Here is a 19,634-nt window from a genome sequence, read left to right as displayed (position 1 = left end):
GTACCACCAGTACAATGCAATATTAACAAATGGCTTTTTATATTGGGAGCCAGTGTGGGGCATTGATTAGAATGTTGTTAGGGTTCAAATAATTCCCACTCAGCCATGAAGCTCAGTGCAATCCTATATCAAAAGTAACCCCCACTGAGATCAGTTGTGCTTACTTGCAGGTAAGTGGGTGGAGCTTTGCAGCCTAAGAGTGTGAAATGTAGGGTTGCCACACATCCCTAGAAAAACGTGATCAGCCTTTTTTTAAGGAGATCAGCCAAAGTTATTGGGCTTTTGGGGGAAACATTCTGGTGGCAGCAGGAGTGGGGTGAACAGTGAGAGAGGCGGTTTGCATAATCTGGGTGGGGGGGAAGAGTTTTTTCATGGGCAGAGGCAGGTGGGTTGGAGAAGGAGACTCTGAGTCAAAGAGCAGGAGAGAGGCGGATTGCATGGCCTTCCCAACCTGTTGTTTATTTTACCTGACCAAAGGTGGCAACTCTAGTGAAATGTGACTTTGGCAGCCTTCCACCACCCCCCATCCTACCATTGCAACAAACTAACTGAACATCTTTAGGCAAGCCACATTTATTTATTATCTTCCTCAGCCTTCATCATATGCAATGCAAAAATAGTTCTACCATCAGAGGCTGTTGGAAGGCCTGATGATATAATGCACACAAACTCAGAATATTTGAAATACACAATAGAAATAATGCTAAGCATTATTGTGTCTCTCATCATGACTTCCATAATGTAGTCAGTAGGTTAAAAGGGAAAAGTGGGCGGATTGCAGAGGCCAGCCATTTCCTGCCTAGAGGAGAGAGAATTCCCAAAAGCAGTGTTAAGATAATTATGCCCTGATGCAGGTGTGGTGGTTCTGGACTCATGCCAGTCTGGACATAACAGTCATTACAAGCTTTTATTATGCTAATCACATAGCCTCATCCTCTCGCATGAGCTCTGTCCTTGGCAATCTGCCATTTCTGAAAAGCAACCAGATGTGCCTGTTAAATAGAAGCTCCTGCTTGCTGCTGCTCAACATCGTCCTTCATGTTTTGGGATGATAGTGCTATCAAAAGAGATTTTGGAAGGCAAATGCATATGTGAAAACACACAGATTCACTGATCATCCATAGCAAAAAGCCATTTTGTTCACATATGGAAATTCAGCTTCTCTGTTCTTTGGAGGTTGGCTGGCTCTGATGTATGGATGGTTCTATAGCTTTCTGAAGTGTTAATACCATAGTGCTTAGTGCTCCAACACTCTGCATAAATGTTTCTTGCGACTGGTTGCACCTCAGTGTGCTCATGCTATTTACAGGGTTCATAGGAAATCATTGATGTACTGCATACCAAAATATTATGCGAATTTTCTGGAAAGGCTTCTCTTCATAGGACTTTGGATCCTGGTTAACAAATAATGGAGATTTTTTTTTTAATGTCCAGTAGCACCTTAGAGACCAACTATGTTTGTTCTTGGTATAAGTTTTCATGTGCATGCACACTTCTTCAGACCAACGTCAGACCAACACGGCTACCTACCTGAATCTAGAACAATGGAGAAATTGTTCACATTAAAGTCTGAACATCTGAATTATTGGAGAAAATAGAAGCAATATCTTGCATTTCAGAGAACATCTTGGGCTGTGAGTCCTGGAAGACCTGCTCCCTGCCTTGTTACATGCTAAATGCATGTTGGAATAGGCATGGAGCAGGAAGGAAGAGGCATACTTAAAAGTTATTATACTCAGTAGCCTGTAAACAAGGGCTATCTTCAGAAAGGCACAATCAAAAAATTGACATCTGCTGGTGTAACAAAACGTGGGGCTTTTGATGCCCAGAGCAATGAATGTCATTATTTTTCTTCTGTCACATGGCAGAGCTTCTTATGTTAATTTGCTCAATGCAGCTTCTTCTGAGAATACTCAGAAGTTCTTTGTGTGCATGTACTGAATAGGTGGAGGATGCTGTGCAACATTTTCTTCCCCAGCCTTTTCAAATAAAGCTGTGGTTCTTTCTGAAATAAATGAAGAGAGGCTGGAGTAGAGGCTGTGAGACAGAGGGAAGAACATGAAAGGAGAGAGAAAATAGATCAAAACATGATTGTCTCCACCGAATTTAGGAATGTTAGTAAATGGATGCCTCTTCAGTGCTTTGCTGGAACTGGGAATTTGGTTTCAACCACAGGCACTCCTCGCTCTTTCAAAGCCCTTGTTTGGATGCAACCCGAAGGGGAGATTTATTGCCTGGCTTGTCCCTGCATGAATGCACAAGTCAGGATTCAGAATGCAATGTACCCACGGCTGTGCCAGTGCAACATGGAAAAACATGATGTTGTTTCAAGAGTTGCAGGCATATATGCCACCTGTTTTGGTGCAAGTAAGGCTTAATTTGTGCCAAGGCTACTGACACAACTCTTCCTTGAGTGACAGGCAGCAGCGCTGGTACGTCCATACAAAAGATGACAGTCAGCACAGTGTCTTCTGTTAAACTGTTGTACCACCAAGAAGCTGAACCCAGCTGGGTAATGCAGCTGTGGCTAGCTGTGTACTTGATGGCTTCCATTGAATTCTATGGGAAAAGATAATCAGCTTCAATGTAGGGCAGGTGAGAAGGGGCAGAACCCGCCTCTTACCACAGAGATCGAAGTGGCTGGAGGGAGGTGCCTGAAGCATTCCTTTGCTTTCCACAATTGTGACTTAGACTACACCTTAGTATATTTCCTACTCGACTCATCAGCTCAAGAGTTACCATGCTGCAGCTTACACAGGCTCCTTTAAGCTATTTGTTTTCAGTTAGAGGCAGAGTCAGGGGATCACCTTTACAGCTGCTTATTAACACAACAATTTTCAACCATGGTATTTCAACTTCTAATCATAAAGCGCAGGATTTGTTATAAATTTATGCTTTAATAAAGCCCGCTTTGGGGTATAAAACTGCAGCTGTAATCTCTGCAGCATATTTACTGCAGGGAAAGTAGGCTAGGTCCCAGATTGCTCACGAAACTTGAAAGTGTCCCCCCCTTGACAGTAATGCGCTCTCTCTCTCTCTCTCCCTCTCCCCCCACAATGTAGCTTCACTGACTCAGTGGGAAACAAGCAGTTTAAAGTGCAGATTAGAATTGAAAGGATTCAAGGAAACAGGAAGGAAGCAGATGCTGCTGCAGATAGGCATTGGCTGCTGGTGGTGAGGGTACCAACTTGCAGAGGTAGCTCTTCTGTTGATCTTTTGTATTTTGGCTCCTTAGAGTTCTTAGGCGGGTGGGTACTAAGGAGACGGCCTCTGCGATTGTGGTGCCCTGCTTATGAGATGTCCTGGTCTTTTACAGTAGGTGGTAGGTGAAGAAACCGTCTTGGTTTTCCAGACCTTTTAATGACAATCGATAGGGTGATTTAGTTTTGGGATCATTCCCTCTTGCTAGGTTTTATGCTGAGTTTAGCTGCAGTTGAAGCTTTTTTCCTCATGGGCTTTTTGCTTATTTATTTTTGTTTCAGTATTTTTTTGTGAATTGTATTGTACTGTCTATGTAAGCTGCTCAGAGAACATGGTTGCATGGGCAGTATCCAAATAAGACAACAACAACATTATTTGGTGTAGTGTGGTGGTCACAGTGTTGGAAGAGGAGCTGGGAAATCAGCATTCAGATTCCTTGGGCCAGTCACCATCTCTCAATCTAACCAACCTCACAGGGTTGTTGTGGGGTTAAAACAGGGAGGGGGAAAACCATGAGCTTCTGGGATGGAAAGAGAGATATAAATGTAAAAATAAATTCTGCAGCATTGCATGCTTCTTGTTGCTCGCTCCCATTAAGCTCATGAGACGTTAAAACGAAAGCCATTAAGAGTATAATTCATCCATTCCTGGTCACATGGACCTAACATGAACAGATGGAATACTGAACTGAATACATGGTAAAGTGTTCAAGGACATGTGAGAGTTTTCATGTTTGAGCCAATTAACAAAGAAGAACGAGGGCTGAAGAGAAAGAAAACAAACGTTCATTAGCTCCATCAGAAAGGATTACGTCAAACCATTAATATTTTGCTTTCAGGCAAGTTTTATAACAAAGCAGCAAAGGAGGGTGTTGCCTCCACTTTCTTCACATGATAAATCCAGCCTCACTATATGCACCATGTGAATTACTGAGTTTGCATAAAAATCCGTAATAAAAAAAATTAGCCAGGATTCCACGTGATTCTGCTGATAAACTTGCGCTGATGAGTCCCTTTATTAAAAGGGCGATGTTTTACATGTGCCAAAGAGGATTAAAATAATTGAAAGGTGGATGATTAAAGCATTTTATAAAGCCCCTGGCAGTAGGTGGGGCAAATGAGGAGTGATCTAATTTTCAGGTGTGTTCAAAATGGATAATTGTTTTTTTTTTTCTTTTGTTTTGGTTGGCACTTTTCTGTTCACTGCCCATTATTTCTGATGAGAAGAAAAATGGTGAGTTGCATTTGCTTCAGTAAACTATTTTGCCAGTTTAATGCCCATTCCTCCAGTTTGGAGAGGTAAAAACATTAGAATAGCCCCAACCAATCTGACCAGTTGCCCATCTACTTTTTTATGTTGTAGTTTTGCATTTTTTACATGCTGTAATCTGCTTTGAGCATGGTTTGAATTGTAAAAAGGCGGCATACAAATGTGTGTGTGTGTATAGTCCAGTGGCCAACCATATGCCAATGGGAAGGCAGGAACTGAGTTCAACAGCACTTCCCCCTCTTGTGGTTTCCAGTAACTGGTATTGAGAAGCATACTGCCTTTGACAGTATGAATTTATCTAATTTTATACTGAAGCCATCCAAGTTGGTGGCCATTGCTGCCTTGTGGGAATGAATTCCATAGATCCTGTTGGAGTTCTTCACAATCTTTTTAGCGTTTTCACTATCCTGGTGTCGTAAGCAAACCTAGCCTCCTTACCACTGACCCCTAACTCTAGAACATTTATGAACAAATATTAAAAAGCATCATCAGGGGACCTCACTTCTTATGTTCCTCCACTGGCAGAATAGTTTCTATGGGAAACTCTGATTAAAAGCTCTGTTCCGCTATGAGGCCCACTGGGTTGCCTAGGGCTTTCTCAGCCTGACCACTCTCACAAAGTTTTTGTGAGGTTGTAATGCTGCTGCTCCAAGCTTCTTGGAAGGAATTTGGGATACAACTGACAAATAACTTTACTCCCACAGATCTGGCATCAGCACCAGTTTTGTGATAGAAAAGTTTATGTATTTATTTATATTAAAAACTTGTAAGCCACTCTGGGCACCACAGTTCAAGAAGGATACTGACAAGCTGGAACGTGTCCAGAGGAGGGCAACCAAAATGGTCCAAGGCCTGGAAACGATGCCTTATGGGGAACGGCTTAGGGAGCTGGGTATGTTTAGCCTGGAGAAGAGAAGGTTAAGGGGTGATATGATAGCCATGTTCAAATATATCAAAGGATGTCATATAGAGGAGGGAGAAAGGTTGTTTTCTGCTGCTCCAGAGAAGCGGACACGGAGCAATGGATTCAAACTATAAGAAAGAAGATTCCACCTAAACATTAGGAAGAACTTCCTGACAGTAAGAGCTGTTCGACAGTGGAATTTGCTGCCAAGAAGTGTGGTGGAGTCTCCTTCTTTGGAGGTCTTTAGGCAGAGGCTTGACAGCCATCTGTCAGGAATGCTTTGATGGTGTTTCCTGCTTGGCAGGGGGTTGGACTGGATGGGCCTTGTGGTCTCTTCCAACTCTATGATTCTATATCAATGTGGTGTACAATCCCCCCCAAAAGTAAGTATAAGAATAATATACTACGACCAAAAGGTTGTTAGCAGATAACAACTTTTTTTCCTGTCAAAAAAGTGCTGGGTAAATTGAAAGGTCTTAAGTGTACATATGAGAGAGTAGATTGCTGGAGTCACTGACGATGCTTTTTCTTCATTTTATTAAAGTGGAGGGGTGGTGGTGCACTAGCCAACATTATGGAGCTGTGGGAAAGCCTGATGGCCCCTGCCACCTCCATTTCCTCAGAATGCCTGTGGCCCCCAGTGTAGTGGGATGCCAACGTGATAATGACATTTACTCCCATTTGGCCTGATGTAGCAGGTGGCGCTGTGGGTTAAACCACAGAGTCTAGGGCAGGCATAGGGAACCTTCGGCTCTCCAGATGTTTTGGACTACAATTCCCATCATCCCTGACCACTGGTCCTGTTAGCTAGGGATCATGGGAGTTGTAGGCCAAAACATCTGGAGAGCCGAAGGTTCCCTATGCCTGGTCTAGGGCTTGCTGATCAGAAGGTTGGCGGTTCGAATCCCTGCCATGTGGTGAGCTCCTGTTGCTTGGTCCCAGCTCCTGCCCACCTAGCAGTTCGAAAGCACGTCAAAGTGCAAGTAGATAAATAGGGACCGCTCCAGCGGGAAGGTAAACGGCGTTTCCGTGCGCTGCTCTGGTTCACCAGAAGCGGCTTTGTCATGCTGGCCACATGACCCGGAAGCTGTCTACGGGCAAATGCTGGCTCCCTCGGCCTATAGAGCGAGATGAGCCAGAGTCGGACACGACTGGACCTGATGGTCAGGGGCCCCTTTACCTTTACCTAGCAGAACCCAGAGGCAATCTTGGGGAAATGAAGGCCGCAAGCTGCTGCCGCCTCACCTGGTAGGATGGTTTGCATCACTTCACAATGCCAAGCTGAGCTCTACCTCCCCAGCAAAAATGTTGAAAAAGGGAAGCCTGTCCTGTCCCAGCTGCCTGGTAAACTGGGGGTGGGGGAAGGAAGGCAGGATATTATGGAGAGGGGAGCCCAGGAGGCACCTTGCTCAGGCCCCAATTAAATCCAGGCTTCAGCCCTGCCCAGGGGTGGAGTGAGGCATTTTTGCACCTGAGGCAAAAAAAATCCCATTGCCACCCCTGCAATGGTGTGTTGGGGGAGGGGGCATGAGCCTTTGCAAATGCTTCAAGGAAAACTCCTTGCAAAGCCTTGTCAGGGGACAAACTCCACCAGGGAAACTCAGTGAGAGAGGGTGTTCCAGACAGCTTTGGCACTGGCCTCTCTGTCCCTAGGGGCAGTGGGAGAGCAGCAGCAAAGTGGAATGCCAGAATGCCTTCCTTTCGCCGGGTTTTCCCTCTCACCAAGCTTCTCTGGAAGCAGGGGGGTGGGTACACGGGAAGCTGCCTCTTGTGTTTCCCTTGCCTGAGGCAACTGCTTCACCCTGCCTCAACTGTGGGCCAGCTCTAGCCCTGCCCCTAAGGTTCCTCCCCAGCTATTCTCTGCAACCAGGCTAGGCAAAAAGCCCACTGCTGGCAACGCCCGCAGGATTTCAGCGTTATTGGTGCCATGAACAATGCCGGTAGCCACTGTGGGGAAGGAAGGAAGGATGTCTAACAGAACAGAGCCCTGGTATGTACTATATGTATTTGCTGCAAGACAACAGGCCATCCTCCTGCAACGTAGCGCAAACGCCAGGCAGTTCTGGGCACGGCCTGCAGGGGGCAGCGCTCAAGCGCCTTCCAGCGCAGCCGATGACGAACAACAGCGCCCGCTGCCAGGTTCTTCCCCTGCTCCAAGAATTCTTTCAAGAGGGCAGGGCCAGGCTTCCATCTGGGGCTCTCCTCCCTCTGCATTGTGGGACTCGTAGTCTTCGAGGCGCAGCGACCTGCTCGGCCTCGGAGGAGCCGGGACTACAAGCCCTACAATGCCTCGGGGCGACTGACTGGCCGTTCCTTTTGAATGATTTCACTGCGGTTTCCCCACATTCCCTAAGCTAGACGAGCAGCAGCAGCAGCAGCAGCAAGAGGAAGAGGGCGCAGGAATCATGGTGTAAAGGAGCCGCCGGTTCGCTGGCGCGGGGGACCAGGGGCGCAAGAAGCCTGCCCATTTCATGGCAGCCAGGACTAGGGGCGCTGGCGAAGAGAGGGGCATGGCAGCTTGGGGGGTCGCCTGGTCTTAAAGGCTGCAGGGAGCGGGGCGGCGTTGCTGCTGCTGCTGCTGCCGCCGCCACCGCCGGATCCATCCTGCTTCTCTCGCGCTCTGCCGCATTTCCTCCCTTCTCCTAACTCCCGTCTGGAGACGCACCACCACCCGGCACTCTGAGCAGCCTCGCCCCCGCCAAGATGTCTCTAGCCGTCGAAGAAGAGGACTACGCCAAGCTGGTGATGGAGTCGGGGCCCGAGTGGCTCCGCACCGAGATCAAGCGGCTCTTCCAGGAGCTGGGCGAAACCACCCGCGAGAAGATCCAGGCTGCCGAGTACGGGCTGGCGGTGCTGGAGGAGAAGCAGCAGCTCAAGCAGCAGTATGAGGAGCTGGAGCTGGAGTACGAGACCATCCGCACCGAGATGGAGCAGCTGAAGGAGGTGAGGGCGGCGCTTTCTTCATTTTGCGGGGGTCGTGCGGTAGCAACAGCTGCGGCGGCGGCGTATCTAATGGGGTTTAGCGGGCGCGAGGAGGCGGTGCGCGATGCAGGGGAGAGGGGGACTGTGCTGAACGCCGGCTGCTTTTTGCGGGAATAAATATAGCAGGCAGCATGGGCTAATGGTTAGCTCACAATCGAGGATCCAGCGCACAAGGCTCCCCTGCCTGTCTGCTTGCTTGTGGAGACGTGTGCATTCTGTGGATTAACGTTTTCAGGGGGAAGTAGTGGGTGTTATGGGGAGCGCGCGCCTAGGCGCGAAGGCTTCCCGAGCAGCCCCGTTCCCACGATCGCAAAGGCCAGCTGGGCCTGGCTCGCCAGTGCGTGCCGGGCGCGTGGCGAATGCAGCGCCTTGCAAACCCTCCCCCTGGCTTGGGAAGGTCTGCGGGTGCGCGCCTCGCCTTTTGGATTCGCCCAGCTCGCGGGCGGCGCACCAGCCTTCTCTCTCCCCGGCCCCCGCGATGCAGTGTCACAGAAAGAAGCCGACCCGGAGCCTTTGGTCCTCCCCCTTTTGCTGGCGTCACGCCTTGCATCCCCCTTAAAGGGGCAGCTCGGCAATGTCTGCGCCTCTCTAATGCACCGTGCCCTTCCTGTGACATCTGCCATATCTTCTTGCACTGCCGTGAAATGTGCCGGACAGAGGATATTTTGAGATTAATACTCTTGGGCTCGGGTGACATCTGTCCACCAGAGACCGTCGTGTCGTTTCCTTTCCTTCCCCCTTTGCAGGGATCTCTTGTGCCTGCCTTGTTGTTGAATATCCCCTGGGAGGGAACCCAGGATAGGCCTCTGCCAGACCTGGAGGGAATTAAATTATTTCTGCCCACGCCAACTGGCTGATGCAGAGTTTTGATGTTTTGGAAGCATGAATTTGCAGGATTAACGATATTGCTTGACATTTGTGCAGAAACTAATCTGAATCTTAAATGGCTCAGTTAAGAGTTCATTAGATAAGTTTTCTTCGCTCAGAGATTGTAACATTAATATTTGAAGAATTAATATTAGGCGTATCGCATGTGCCAGCATAAACTGATCAGAGATCACTGAGTAGATTCAGAAGGCGTCAGAAAGCCTGCTATCTTGATTGCTTGGGCACTTTGAGAATCACCCTACAATTTTGAAATACTGTTTGGCTCTGTGCAAGCCTGGCCCCTAAGAATCTGAAATATTGTTTTTCTTGTGCTGGCCCATTGTATGTTTCTAGTTATACATGCTTTTTACCAATCGTCTGTTTCACAGAAGCAGTAAAGGCCTCTCGTGCAGCTCCTTGCCTCTCCACTGTTCTCAGTTCATTTCTGTAATCACAAACTGTAATGGAAGAGTGGGTGCCTATGGTTTATAATGTTTTGTGTGTTGTTTTATCAGGTACTAGGTTTTCAACTCTGGGACATGGGTTGTTTAACTTTTTAGTTGTGCTTTGAAATTTTTTATTGTGCAAACAAATGTAGTTCTTCCATCCTGTTGGGGACACTGGTTGGGGCTGAGGAATTAAAGTACCGTAGCTTCATTTTTCTCTTGTTCTACTCAACAACATGATAGGAAGGAGGAAAGAGTAAGGGAAAGACTGCAACAGTGCATATTGGGGTGGCATGATACGCAAATTCTGACTGTTTTCTTTGTCATTTCAGTTGTGTGGAGTGGTGAATTAGGAAGGGGGAGACTTATCTCTTGGATGTGGTTTGGAAGTGGCTAACTAGAAAAAACTTAGAGGGGTGTATTTGAGGGATTCAGAGAACAGACCTTTTTGCCCTGGCATGACATGCTTGCAGTAAGTTGCTAGGCATCAGTCGGGCCCTGTGCCAATGGCGACCACATGGAGATCTCTGGATGCCAAGTTAACGACTGACATTTCTATCTGGCTGGCTCCCCCAGCTTTCTTGAGAAGGTAAGCAGAAGGGCTTATTTATTACATTTTTTTATCCCACCTTTTCATCCAAGGAGTACATGGTTCTCCCCCTTCTCATTTAATCTCTACAACAACCCTCTGAGGTAGGTTAGGAGGCTGTGACTGGCCCATGTGAGCTTTGTGAGTGGGGATTTGAACCCTGATCTTCCAGATTCTAGTCTGATACTGTAACCACTACACCACACTGGCTTCCTAGAGTACTTCTGCTGTGGGGCAGCTCAATAAAGTAGGTAAATAAATATGGGAAAAGCAAAATGTCCCCTAGAGAAGGTTCTGAAATATTTTCCTTGAAGCTTGAATTCGTTTCTTCTGGATTGTTTTATTTGATGTTTTAATGTGTTGTAAACCACTTTGAGATATATATAGTGGTATAGAAAGGAAATGAATGACAACAACGATAACATCATATTTCATTGCAAAAAGAAAGAAAGAGGTACCTACACATTCAATTGTGGTGACTGCGACCCAGGTTTAAAGTGCCATTTGGCGTTTAGCTTATATATCTGAGTTTCTAACACTTGTACCAGCTGAGAGCCATAGGAACTTTGAAACTCTTCTCACCAATTTGAACCATTCATGCTGCCACTAAATGCATTTTAGTGGCGGATAGACGGCAGTGCTGCTTTTGAATGGGAGCAATGCTGAACCCTCGTCGGTGGTGGCCACCTACAGTCTTGATTGACCCTAAAATGCAATGCACCTGCTGATGTGGCAGCATAAGAAAAAAACCTGCTCTGTGATTATGGTCATGTGGGTGCCCCCATTGGTGGCCCCATACTAAAAATTCCCTGAAATGTGGCAGTAGTGAGGGCAGCAGTGCAGGGCCAACTTAAATGTCTCCTTAAGAGAGCAAAATCAGTGTTGATTTAATTAGATACTGCAAATCCCTTTGCTGATGCAGTTTCGTAATGAAACCTGGTTTATAGCAATGTGCTTAATATTGTCCACATTAATTAAAGCAGCGTGTCTTTCAGGACCCATTTAAAGCTGTACACGTTTTCAGATATTTTTACATTGCTGGAAATGCATGTCTGTGGACTTGTGGGTATGTCTGGAAATGCTAATATGGAATCATGGGGAAAGTTATTATATAGGGAATGCGTTTGTATGTGTCAAAACAGTTTAATCTCTCTTTGCTCTCTGTTCTCCACCCCTTCTATTCTGTACCTTGTGCTAATGGAGCATCTGCATCCATTAACATGAGCACAGATGTGAGGACTTTTTGTGGCTTGATAGGAGGAGGGGAAGAGGGATTTCAGTGATCAAAGCATAGGAATACACTCAATACAGCATCCCTTTCTTAGCTCTTTGCCCTTTCATCTGACTACTAGAACTGGAATATGTTACGCAAAAATAAGCAGATTATAAGCACATGCTCTAAATTTGCATGATTGACAGAATTCAGTTTTTGTTTGTGCAGCATTTTTAAAAACCTGAAGTATATACTGGTACACAGTGTTGATGCAAGGACTGATTGTCTATGGGCTGGCATTGGGGAAATTATAGTTTTGTAGACCTTTATGATGTTATGGAGGAATCTGGATCCCATTAGAGATTGACTAAATCTTTAACAGATGTATGCTGAACAGGCTTTTGCGGTGGGTGGGAGGAAACCTATTTAATGGCTATGCCTCCCACCTCCGAACCTTTTTTTAAATATAAGTTTACTTAGAAGATTTTTAGTATTATCTTGTACACAGAAGTAAATTTGCCTGATCATAGTGGGGATTAGGTTGCTCCACAGGAATGTTGGCTTTAGAAGTTGCACGTCTTCCACAATAGAAGTTGCTGAGGGTATGAAGTAGAGAACCTTATTCTCTTTGGTTTCCAAACTCAACGTGAATGACGGTATTTAGGCTGTGCTCACAACACATGGCATAGTGATGTAATCATACAGGTGAAATCTGATCACTCTGTCCTCATTTGCTCACAATGCTAAGTGAAACCATGGCTTACCACAAAGATGCAGCCTCTTGGAGAGAAGATCACAGACACTTTGCTCCTCCCTCGTTCTGATGCTGCACTAAGCCATGGTTTGGCTTAGCATGTCATCTGAACCCAAGCTCATGGTTTTGCTCTCCCAGGCAATCCATGAGCTGTAAAACAATGGACAAGGTTGTTGTTGTTTTGGAGAGTGCTAAACCGCAAATCTATGTTCAGGCTATAAGCCAAGCCATGCTTAGTTCAGCACAGCACAACAGCAGAATGTCTGGAGGAGGAGCAAAACACAGTCACAGTCTCCTCCAGAAGCCAGCATGGTTGCTAAGCCATGGTTTGGTTTACTATTATGTGAGAACCAGACCTCTGAAGGCATCAATACCCTACACTGAAAATTGGTGCCTGTGGAAGTTCTGTAGGATGAAGCCAATATAATTAGGAGTATCCCTTCTTTTTTAAAAAGAAAATGTGGGTCCTGCGGCCAGTCATCTCAGCATTTTTTTGTAGAAACAAGCAGACCATTTACGGAGATTGTCAGATCCAATAACTCTGCTAATTTGAGATTGTCATACAAAGCAGGTTCTTCAGACTTTGGCAGCCAAGTACATTTTAAAAAGAAGTACAGGGTCATTAAACAAAATGAAGCAGACCTTTTGTGAAGACATCCATGTTAGTTTTGTTATTCCATCTATTTATTATGCTCCAGCATGAGTGTCGTTGTTTATGTGGCCAAGAAAGTACCACCCACGCACAAGACGGGGGTGTATTAGCAGGCTTGGAGAAGTACTAAATTTTTAAAGAAGAAAACTTGGGATGGGAATCCCCACCCCCACTCCAACAGTCAGTGACTAGAGGTTAAGGGACGTGGGTGGCGCTGTGGGTTAAACCACAGAGCCTAGGGCTTGCCGATCAGAAGGTCGGCAGTTCAAATCCCCGCAATGGGGTGAGCTCCTGTTGCTCGGTCCCTGCTCCTGCCCACCTAGCAGTTCAAAAGCATGTCAAAGTGCAAGTAGATAAATAGGTACCACTCCGGTGGGAAGGTAAATGGCAGTTCCGTGCGCTGCTCTGGTTTGCCAGAAGCGGCTTAGTCATGCTGGCCACATGAGCTCGAAGCTGTATGCTGGCTCCCTCGGTCTGTAAAGCGAGATGAGCGCCGCAACCCCAGAGTTGTCCACGACTGGACTTAATGGTCAGGGGTCCCTTTACCTAACCTAGAAGTTACCAGAGTGTTGACAACAGAAGTTAGGCTATCCCTGTCCAGAAAGGAGCCAGAGTTGATGAAAAGGCTGCCATGCCACTTAAGCCTCAAGCAGCAGTGATGGATCCAGAAGTCCTCCCATGTATCTGCTCTTTCAGAAGTAGTGTAACCACATCAAGAACAGGACACCTCCCATCCATCTGGTCTCAGTTTTATCTGGATTGAGCTTCAGTATACTGACATACATCCATTTCATTACCAAAGCAAGACATTGGTCCAGCTCATCCACTGCCACTCCTGAGACATAAAGGAGAAGCAGAGCTGTGCATCATCAGCATATTGTTGGCAATGTACTCAAAGACTTCAGGTGATCCCAACCAGCAGTTTCATGTAGATGTTAAACATCATCACATGTTATTTTAATTAATATTTTCATTTTTGTGCATGCTTTCCCTTAATATATGCATTTTTGTAAACCTTGGTTGGAGAACTTCATCACAAAATATGACTGAGTATAAATTTAGAAGGATAACTGTGTTTCAGAAAGAAAGAATTCAATAGATTTGGCTTTAAATGTGTACTGAATCAAATTCCTCCTCTATTTGTTGCGCTCATGTTATCTAATGGTTGAAAGGTAGGTCTGTACAGTGGTACCTCCGGTTATGAACTTAATTCGTTCCAGAGTTCCGTTCTTAACCTGAAACTGTTCTTAACATGAGGTGCGCTTTCACTAATGGGGCCTCATGCTGCCGCCGCATGACTTCCGCTCGCATCCCAGAGCAAAGTTCTTAACCAGGAGCATATACTTCCGGGTTAGCGGAGTTCGTTATCTGAAGCGTTCGTAAGGAGGATGGTACGTAACCTGAGATTCCACTGTAATGTAATTTCTCTTTCTCTCTTTGTCTCTGTATTTGCCTCTGCTTTACATCCTGAAATTTTATGTGCCCTCATCCAGTTATAAGTAGAGATGGAAACATCCTGTAAAAATGTGTATTATTTCCTCTGAGGAAGAAAGTATGTAACTAGAACTTGTACAGTCATCATGTTGTTCTCTTTGTGCAGGATAAAAAAAAAAATCTGCAGCTAGTGGCTTAACTAGATCCCTGTGCACATTCCCCAACATTAGATTTAACGGAATCTATACCCTATCTTAGAGACTTTTGACAGCACAGACCATCTGTTTTGCCATGTGCATGCTGGGCTAGGTTTGTATGCAAAAACCTGTTTGGTGCAGAAGCTTGCTGCAGTGCATGAAGATCTGTAAATGAGGTCCCATCACTTCCATGGAGGAACGATAAAGTGTGAAATGCTCCCAGCTGGCTTTTAGGTGAATCACCTACTTCCAGAGCTGTTCATGAGATAAGATGATTCTCTGCTTATCCTCGTCTGATCTTTGTAGAAGGACTGCCCCTATTTCCACACAAAGGATCTCTCACTTACTTGTGGAAATACATTCTTCAATTGATGTAGTTTCTCATTTTCCCCCCTTAAAGGAATTCTGCTTTAGATTCAGGAATTCTTTGCTTACCTCATCTTATAATTAGCAGCAGTGCAAATATTGTGTGAAACAAAACATATAACATTTGCAGGAAAAATGTCAGGTGTGGGCTTGCTATCTAATAAGATTTGACTCATTTGTCACATGGATTTGTTTGGATAGCCAGATCCAAATTCTGTGCTTTAAATGCCCCTAACCCATTTTCTGTGAATGAAAATTGCAAATTGCAAAACAGGATAACAAGTAGGCATCTGCAATAAATGTTGAACTTGATTGGCAGAGAGCAAGGAAGAAAGAAGAATATATGGGGGGGAGCAGTTAGGGTCAGTAGTGGAGTTGGGAGTGCTGGAGAGGTTGTGCAATACCCATGTGCTATTTTTCCTGATAAGTGAACATTTGTCCTATGTTCTTGATTCTTTGGGTGGGATTCTACTAAGTTGTTGCGTGCATGGTGTGAGGTCCACTCATGCAACCCTAAGTCTGCTCTGGCTGGTTGGAGGAACCTCCAGAACACAGTGGGGGGGGGAAGAGTCTTGTTGCATGAGTGAACCTCATTCTGCGCTTAGAGCTATGTGGTACAGTCCCCTCTTTAACTCATGCCTTTTTGGTACAGCCATGAAAGTTAGTAACACTAAAAGCCACCAAGTAAATCCAGGATTTAGCTGTTCCTTTTAACCTTTGCTTTTGGTTGGAGGGAGAAAAGCACCCGGCCCTATGTGAGATAGCCACATACAAATCAGGGTTACTCCTCTGAGGTTTTGCAGAGTCAACTTTGACTTGAAAGAGGGATTGTATGCAGAGCCTAATCATCTGCAGTCTTGACACAATTCATTTGGTGGGGACTGGGGGTGGGGTGGACAAAGGCCTGCAATCCCTGACTTCAAAAGAGGTTATCTCCTTTGCCTAGTGCTTTGATCTGTATTAAGTGATGTCTGCAAGATTTATAGCTTGCTGAAAACTGAAACTGAAACTGGTTCCTCCTGTTTGGAACTGCTTTCTGATTAGCCAATGGTGAGGCCAGTGGATGTAATCCTCATGATTCGATTCCTTAGCGCAGACCTGATAATACTTTGAATTATTTATTTCTATAATGCAAGGGATATGCAATCGTAAGACATACATATATATGAGATTGAGTGGTTGGCTTAGAAGACGAGGCTAGAGCCTTTTAAAGCTTTTGCAGAAATGGCCTATTGCTAATTCAAAACCCACATTCCTCTTTACATTTGAGGTGGTTATTGGGAAAGGGCGTGGATAAAGAGCTCATCGTAGCTAAATACATTTAGGTCTTGCTGATTTTAGTGGGGGGGGGGCATGGTGGGGAGAGAATAAGCCATTTTCATTCCAACTGGCCACATAGCAAAGAACTTCATGTTCAGCAAAATTATGTGATAAGAAGCTTTCTTAAGTTAAGGAAAGTACAAATTTGTTTTTTAATGCTCCGCCGTGTAACAAACATGCAAGACCAAATACATCCAGTGTAGAAATCATTATGAGGAAAAACTGCTCCTTTTCCCTTATGGGGTACCCAAGAGCCTTTTGTAGGTTCTCTATCAGTAAGAGTAAATAACAGAGACCAACCAGAGAATATTGAGAAGCAAAGCAGCTAGTAAGCCTGATCTTTATTAAAGCTGTTGCAACAGGGTGCTCCCCCACACGCACAGGAGGGGTGGAGGGGCCCAGAACAAAGGTGTGCCCACCCTTATATAGACTTTTACAATTTCCCACCCTCAGGGCCGGCGCGTCCATTTAGGCGAACTAGGCAGTTGCCTAGGGCGCCAAAATGGAGGGGGCGCTGGCCAGCCTGCCCCCCCGCCGCCCGGTGCTGCTCCGCCAGCTGCAGAGTAGTTGAGGAGTGGGGAGCAGCCCTAAATCGGGCTTCTTCGCCCCCTCTGCCAGCGGCAGAGTGACGGGGAAGGGGAGCAGCCCGAAATTGGGCTTCTCCGCAGGGCCGGTGCTAGGGATTGGCGGGGGGGGGGGCGCCAGAAGGTGATCTCGTCTAGGGCGCAAAAAACCCTAGCATCAGCCCTGCCCACGCTCAAACTCCAGACCACCCCCAGAAGCATCGTACATACATCACTGAACATCGTACATACATCACTGAAGGGGCGGACTACAACAGAAATCTGAGTGCGTTGTTTATTTCTCTTGTCTGCTAGGTTGCTTGATTGGATTACCTGGGCATCCTGGCCACTCTTTTGTTATTCAGTTCCTAAATCCAGGTCACAGGCTTACACCCTATTCATATCTTAAATGTGCCCTTAAGACAGGATTCGTGAAAGAGACAATGGGGAGATTTCCCCCGTTTCCTACCACCTTGCAGAGAAATATTTGAGGTCATTTTGGGAGAGAGAAAATGGTTTCAGGACTTTCCTGTGGGTTTCAGACATGTGATTTACATATTTGTATGTGTTTGCTTGGTACATTTATGAACATCTACTTTATATATATAAGAACTTAAAATTCTTATAACAAAAGCAACCCCTTTTAAGGAGAATGATTCTAGGCTAGTTCAGTAGTTTACTAAAAGGCAAAGTCTTGGTTCATGTATTGGGCAGGAAATCCAGGTAGCTCCCCTTAAGCTGAGATCATGTCTGAAGGGTCCCCGATGTCTTCTTAAATGAAGTGGATGGTGACTGCGGAAGGGGACTGGCTGGTGGTGGCACCTCAACTTGCAATGCTGTATCTTGCACCACTTGCCTCATGCTGCGTTAGGCACTAGTGCCTAGACTGGAGTGTTTGGTGCCATGCCAATAGTTGTCCCCTCACCACCACCCCGGCCCAACTGCTCTCTTCTTTAATCTGCAGTAAATTTGTTGGTTCTGTTTTAGATCTTATTTAAAATGCTTTCGCTGTTTTTATATTTCTGATGTTCCACGGGATTGTATTTTATGTGAATCATGTTAACCTTAGTATGTTCCTAGAATTTATTTGCAAGCTGTTTTTGAAAAATCTTTAAAATTATAAGGCAGGGTTTTATTTTATTGCAAGCACATGCTGAATGTGGCATGGGGCCCAATCCACCAGGGATTTTATTTGTTTAAGCTCTTGAAAAGCTGTTGTTTATAACATTTAGGGCACAATCCAATTCTCTTGAGCAAACCTGTGGGCTGTCAGTCTCCTCCTCTTCTTTCTGAAGTGCCTGTCTCATTTTGGCTGCGCAAACAAATACTTTTTTCCCTGTGTCATCCCTCCCCCCCTAATAATAAAGAACAATAGAGGGGCTGAGGCAAACTGATAAGTTTTTATTTTCTAAAAACTTTGTTTACAATCGAAGGAGCTAATTTGCTTCATGTATTCCAGTTTTTCTTGTGCAGGATGTCTAGAAGAACCAGTTAGCCTGCATATTGTGAACATTTTCTTTTATTTATGCACGGGTAGCATTCTCTTAGGCTGCAATCCAATACCCACTTATCTGGAGCTAAGCTGTATTGAATTCAGTTAGACTTATCTTCTGAGTATATAGGATTCTGCACTTAAATGTGTAAAATAAGAATGTTTTTGGCCTTTCTCTGCCCCCATCCACCTTGCCCTTTTACTCCACATTCAGTGGGGTCAATTGCTCAGAGCCTGGACTCTTATGATGGAGAGTCGCCAAGAAGCAGAATGTTTTCTTGGAGGAGAATTGTTACTGCAACCTGAGCAAAACCAAGAAGAAATATAAAGAAGCCCCAAATAATTTTGCAGATGGCCTGAAACTGAGCTTTAAGACCCAACCTTTTTACCCATCCCCAATGTGTTGGGATACTTTCACCAGCATCTGCACAACTTGCCCTATATCCTCTGCTCGTTCTTTTTAGGTGACCTGCCTAATTGGAGACTGTAAAATGTATTATATCTGAAACAACTTTGTGTCTTAAAATGACTATGCCTTTAATATTTATTTAAAGCATTTATACCAAGGTGCGGTAGACATTACAATAAAGCAATCCAATGCAAAACAAAAAATGGAGTATGCAATTAATACGATCCAGCAAAAGCAACCTATCACAATTACAGTAACTGGGAATCATTCAATTGGATTTGGAGGCCATGGAAAGTTTAAATAATTAGATGATGTTTTGAAGAGCAATTAGAAGCTCATTACAGTACATGTCTGCTGTCTTTCAGTGGAAGGTTTATTTCATAGGCTGGGGACCACCATGCAAAAGGCCACCCACCCTGGTTACCTCTGCAGGTGTAGATTATCTGAAATAACACTTTCTCCCATATAGATCTGCCTGTACATGTAATATTTTCAGGGGAGACCCCATTAGTTACGCCACGGCTTGCAGAGATTTGTTTTTGTGGCAGCTTGTAGGACAGCCTTCTCTATGTCCATGTTGGCCCTCAGCTTGTGGAGGGAACTCATTTCCGAAATACATCAAGCACCAGCTGTGTTGAGCTTCCATTTGCTCTTTAAAGCGTATCTATTCACTCACTCTTGAGAGTCCCATGGACCGCAAGAGGATCAAACCTATCCATTCTGAAGGAAATCAGCCCTGAGTGCTCACTGGAAGGACAGATCCTGAAGCCGAGGCTCCAATACTTTGGCCACCTCATGAGAAGAGAAGATTCCCTGGAAAAGACCCTGATGTTGGGAAAGATTGAGGAGTCAGACACGACTAAACAACAACAACAACAACAATTCACTCACTATTTACTCATTATTTACCTGATCAGTACACAAAGCCTTAAAACCTTGTCCTGGGAGCAGATTGGCACCCAGGCCAGTGCCAACC

The 19,634-nt window shown here is 45.3% G+C and overlaps 1 protein-coding gene across 4 annotated transcripts in view; it reads left to right on the top strand.

Annotated features, from left to right (window-relative positions):
- Nucleotides 1-7,917: 7,917 nt before the first annotated feature.
- BICD2 (BICD cargo adaptor 2) overlaps nucleotides 7,918-19,634 on the top strand; it is an 80,940-nt gene continuing 69,223 nt past the window's right edge. For 2 of the 4 annotated variants that reach the window (XM_033140886.1, XM_033140884.1), the window contains exon 1: nucleotides 7,918-8,317. In XM_033140886.1, the coding sequence (XP_032996777.1) occupies nucleotides 8,078-8,317 (240 nt within the window). In that variant the 5' untranslated portion in view covers nucleotides 7,918-8,077. Of the gene's footprint in view, nucleotides 8,318-10,105; nucleotides 10,259-19,634 lie in introns of those variants that run through there. The other 2 variants (XM_033140885.1, XM_033140887.1) reach the window with 2 other exon arrangements.

This window comes from Lacerta agilis, chromosome 2 (genome assembly GCF_009819535.1).
Source record: "Lacerta agilis isolate rLacAgi1 chromosome 2, rLacAgi1.pri, whole genome shotgun sequence".
NCBI classification, from domain to species: domain Eukaryota; kingdom Metazoa; phylum Chordata; class Lepidosauria; order Squamata; family Lacertidae; genus Lacerta; species Lacerta agilis.
This window is presented reverse-complemented; position numbering and strand designations above follow the sequence as displayed.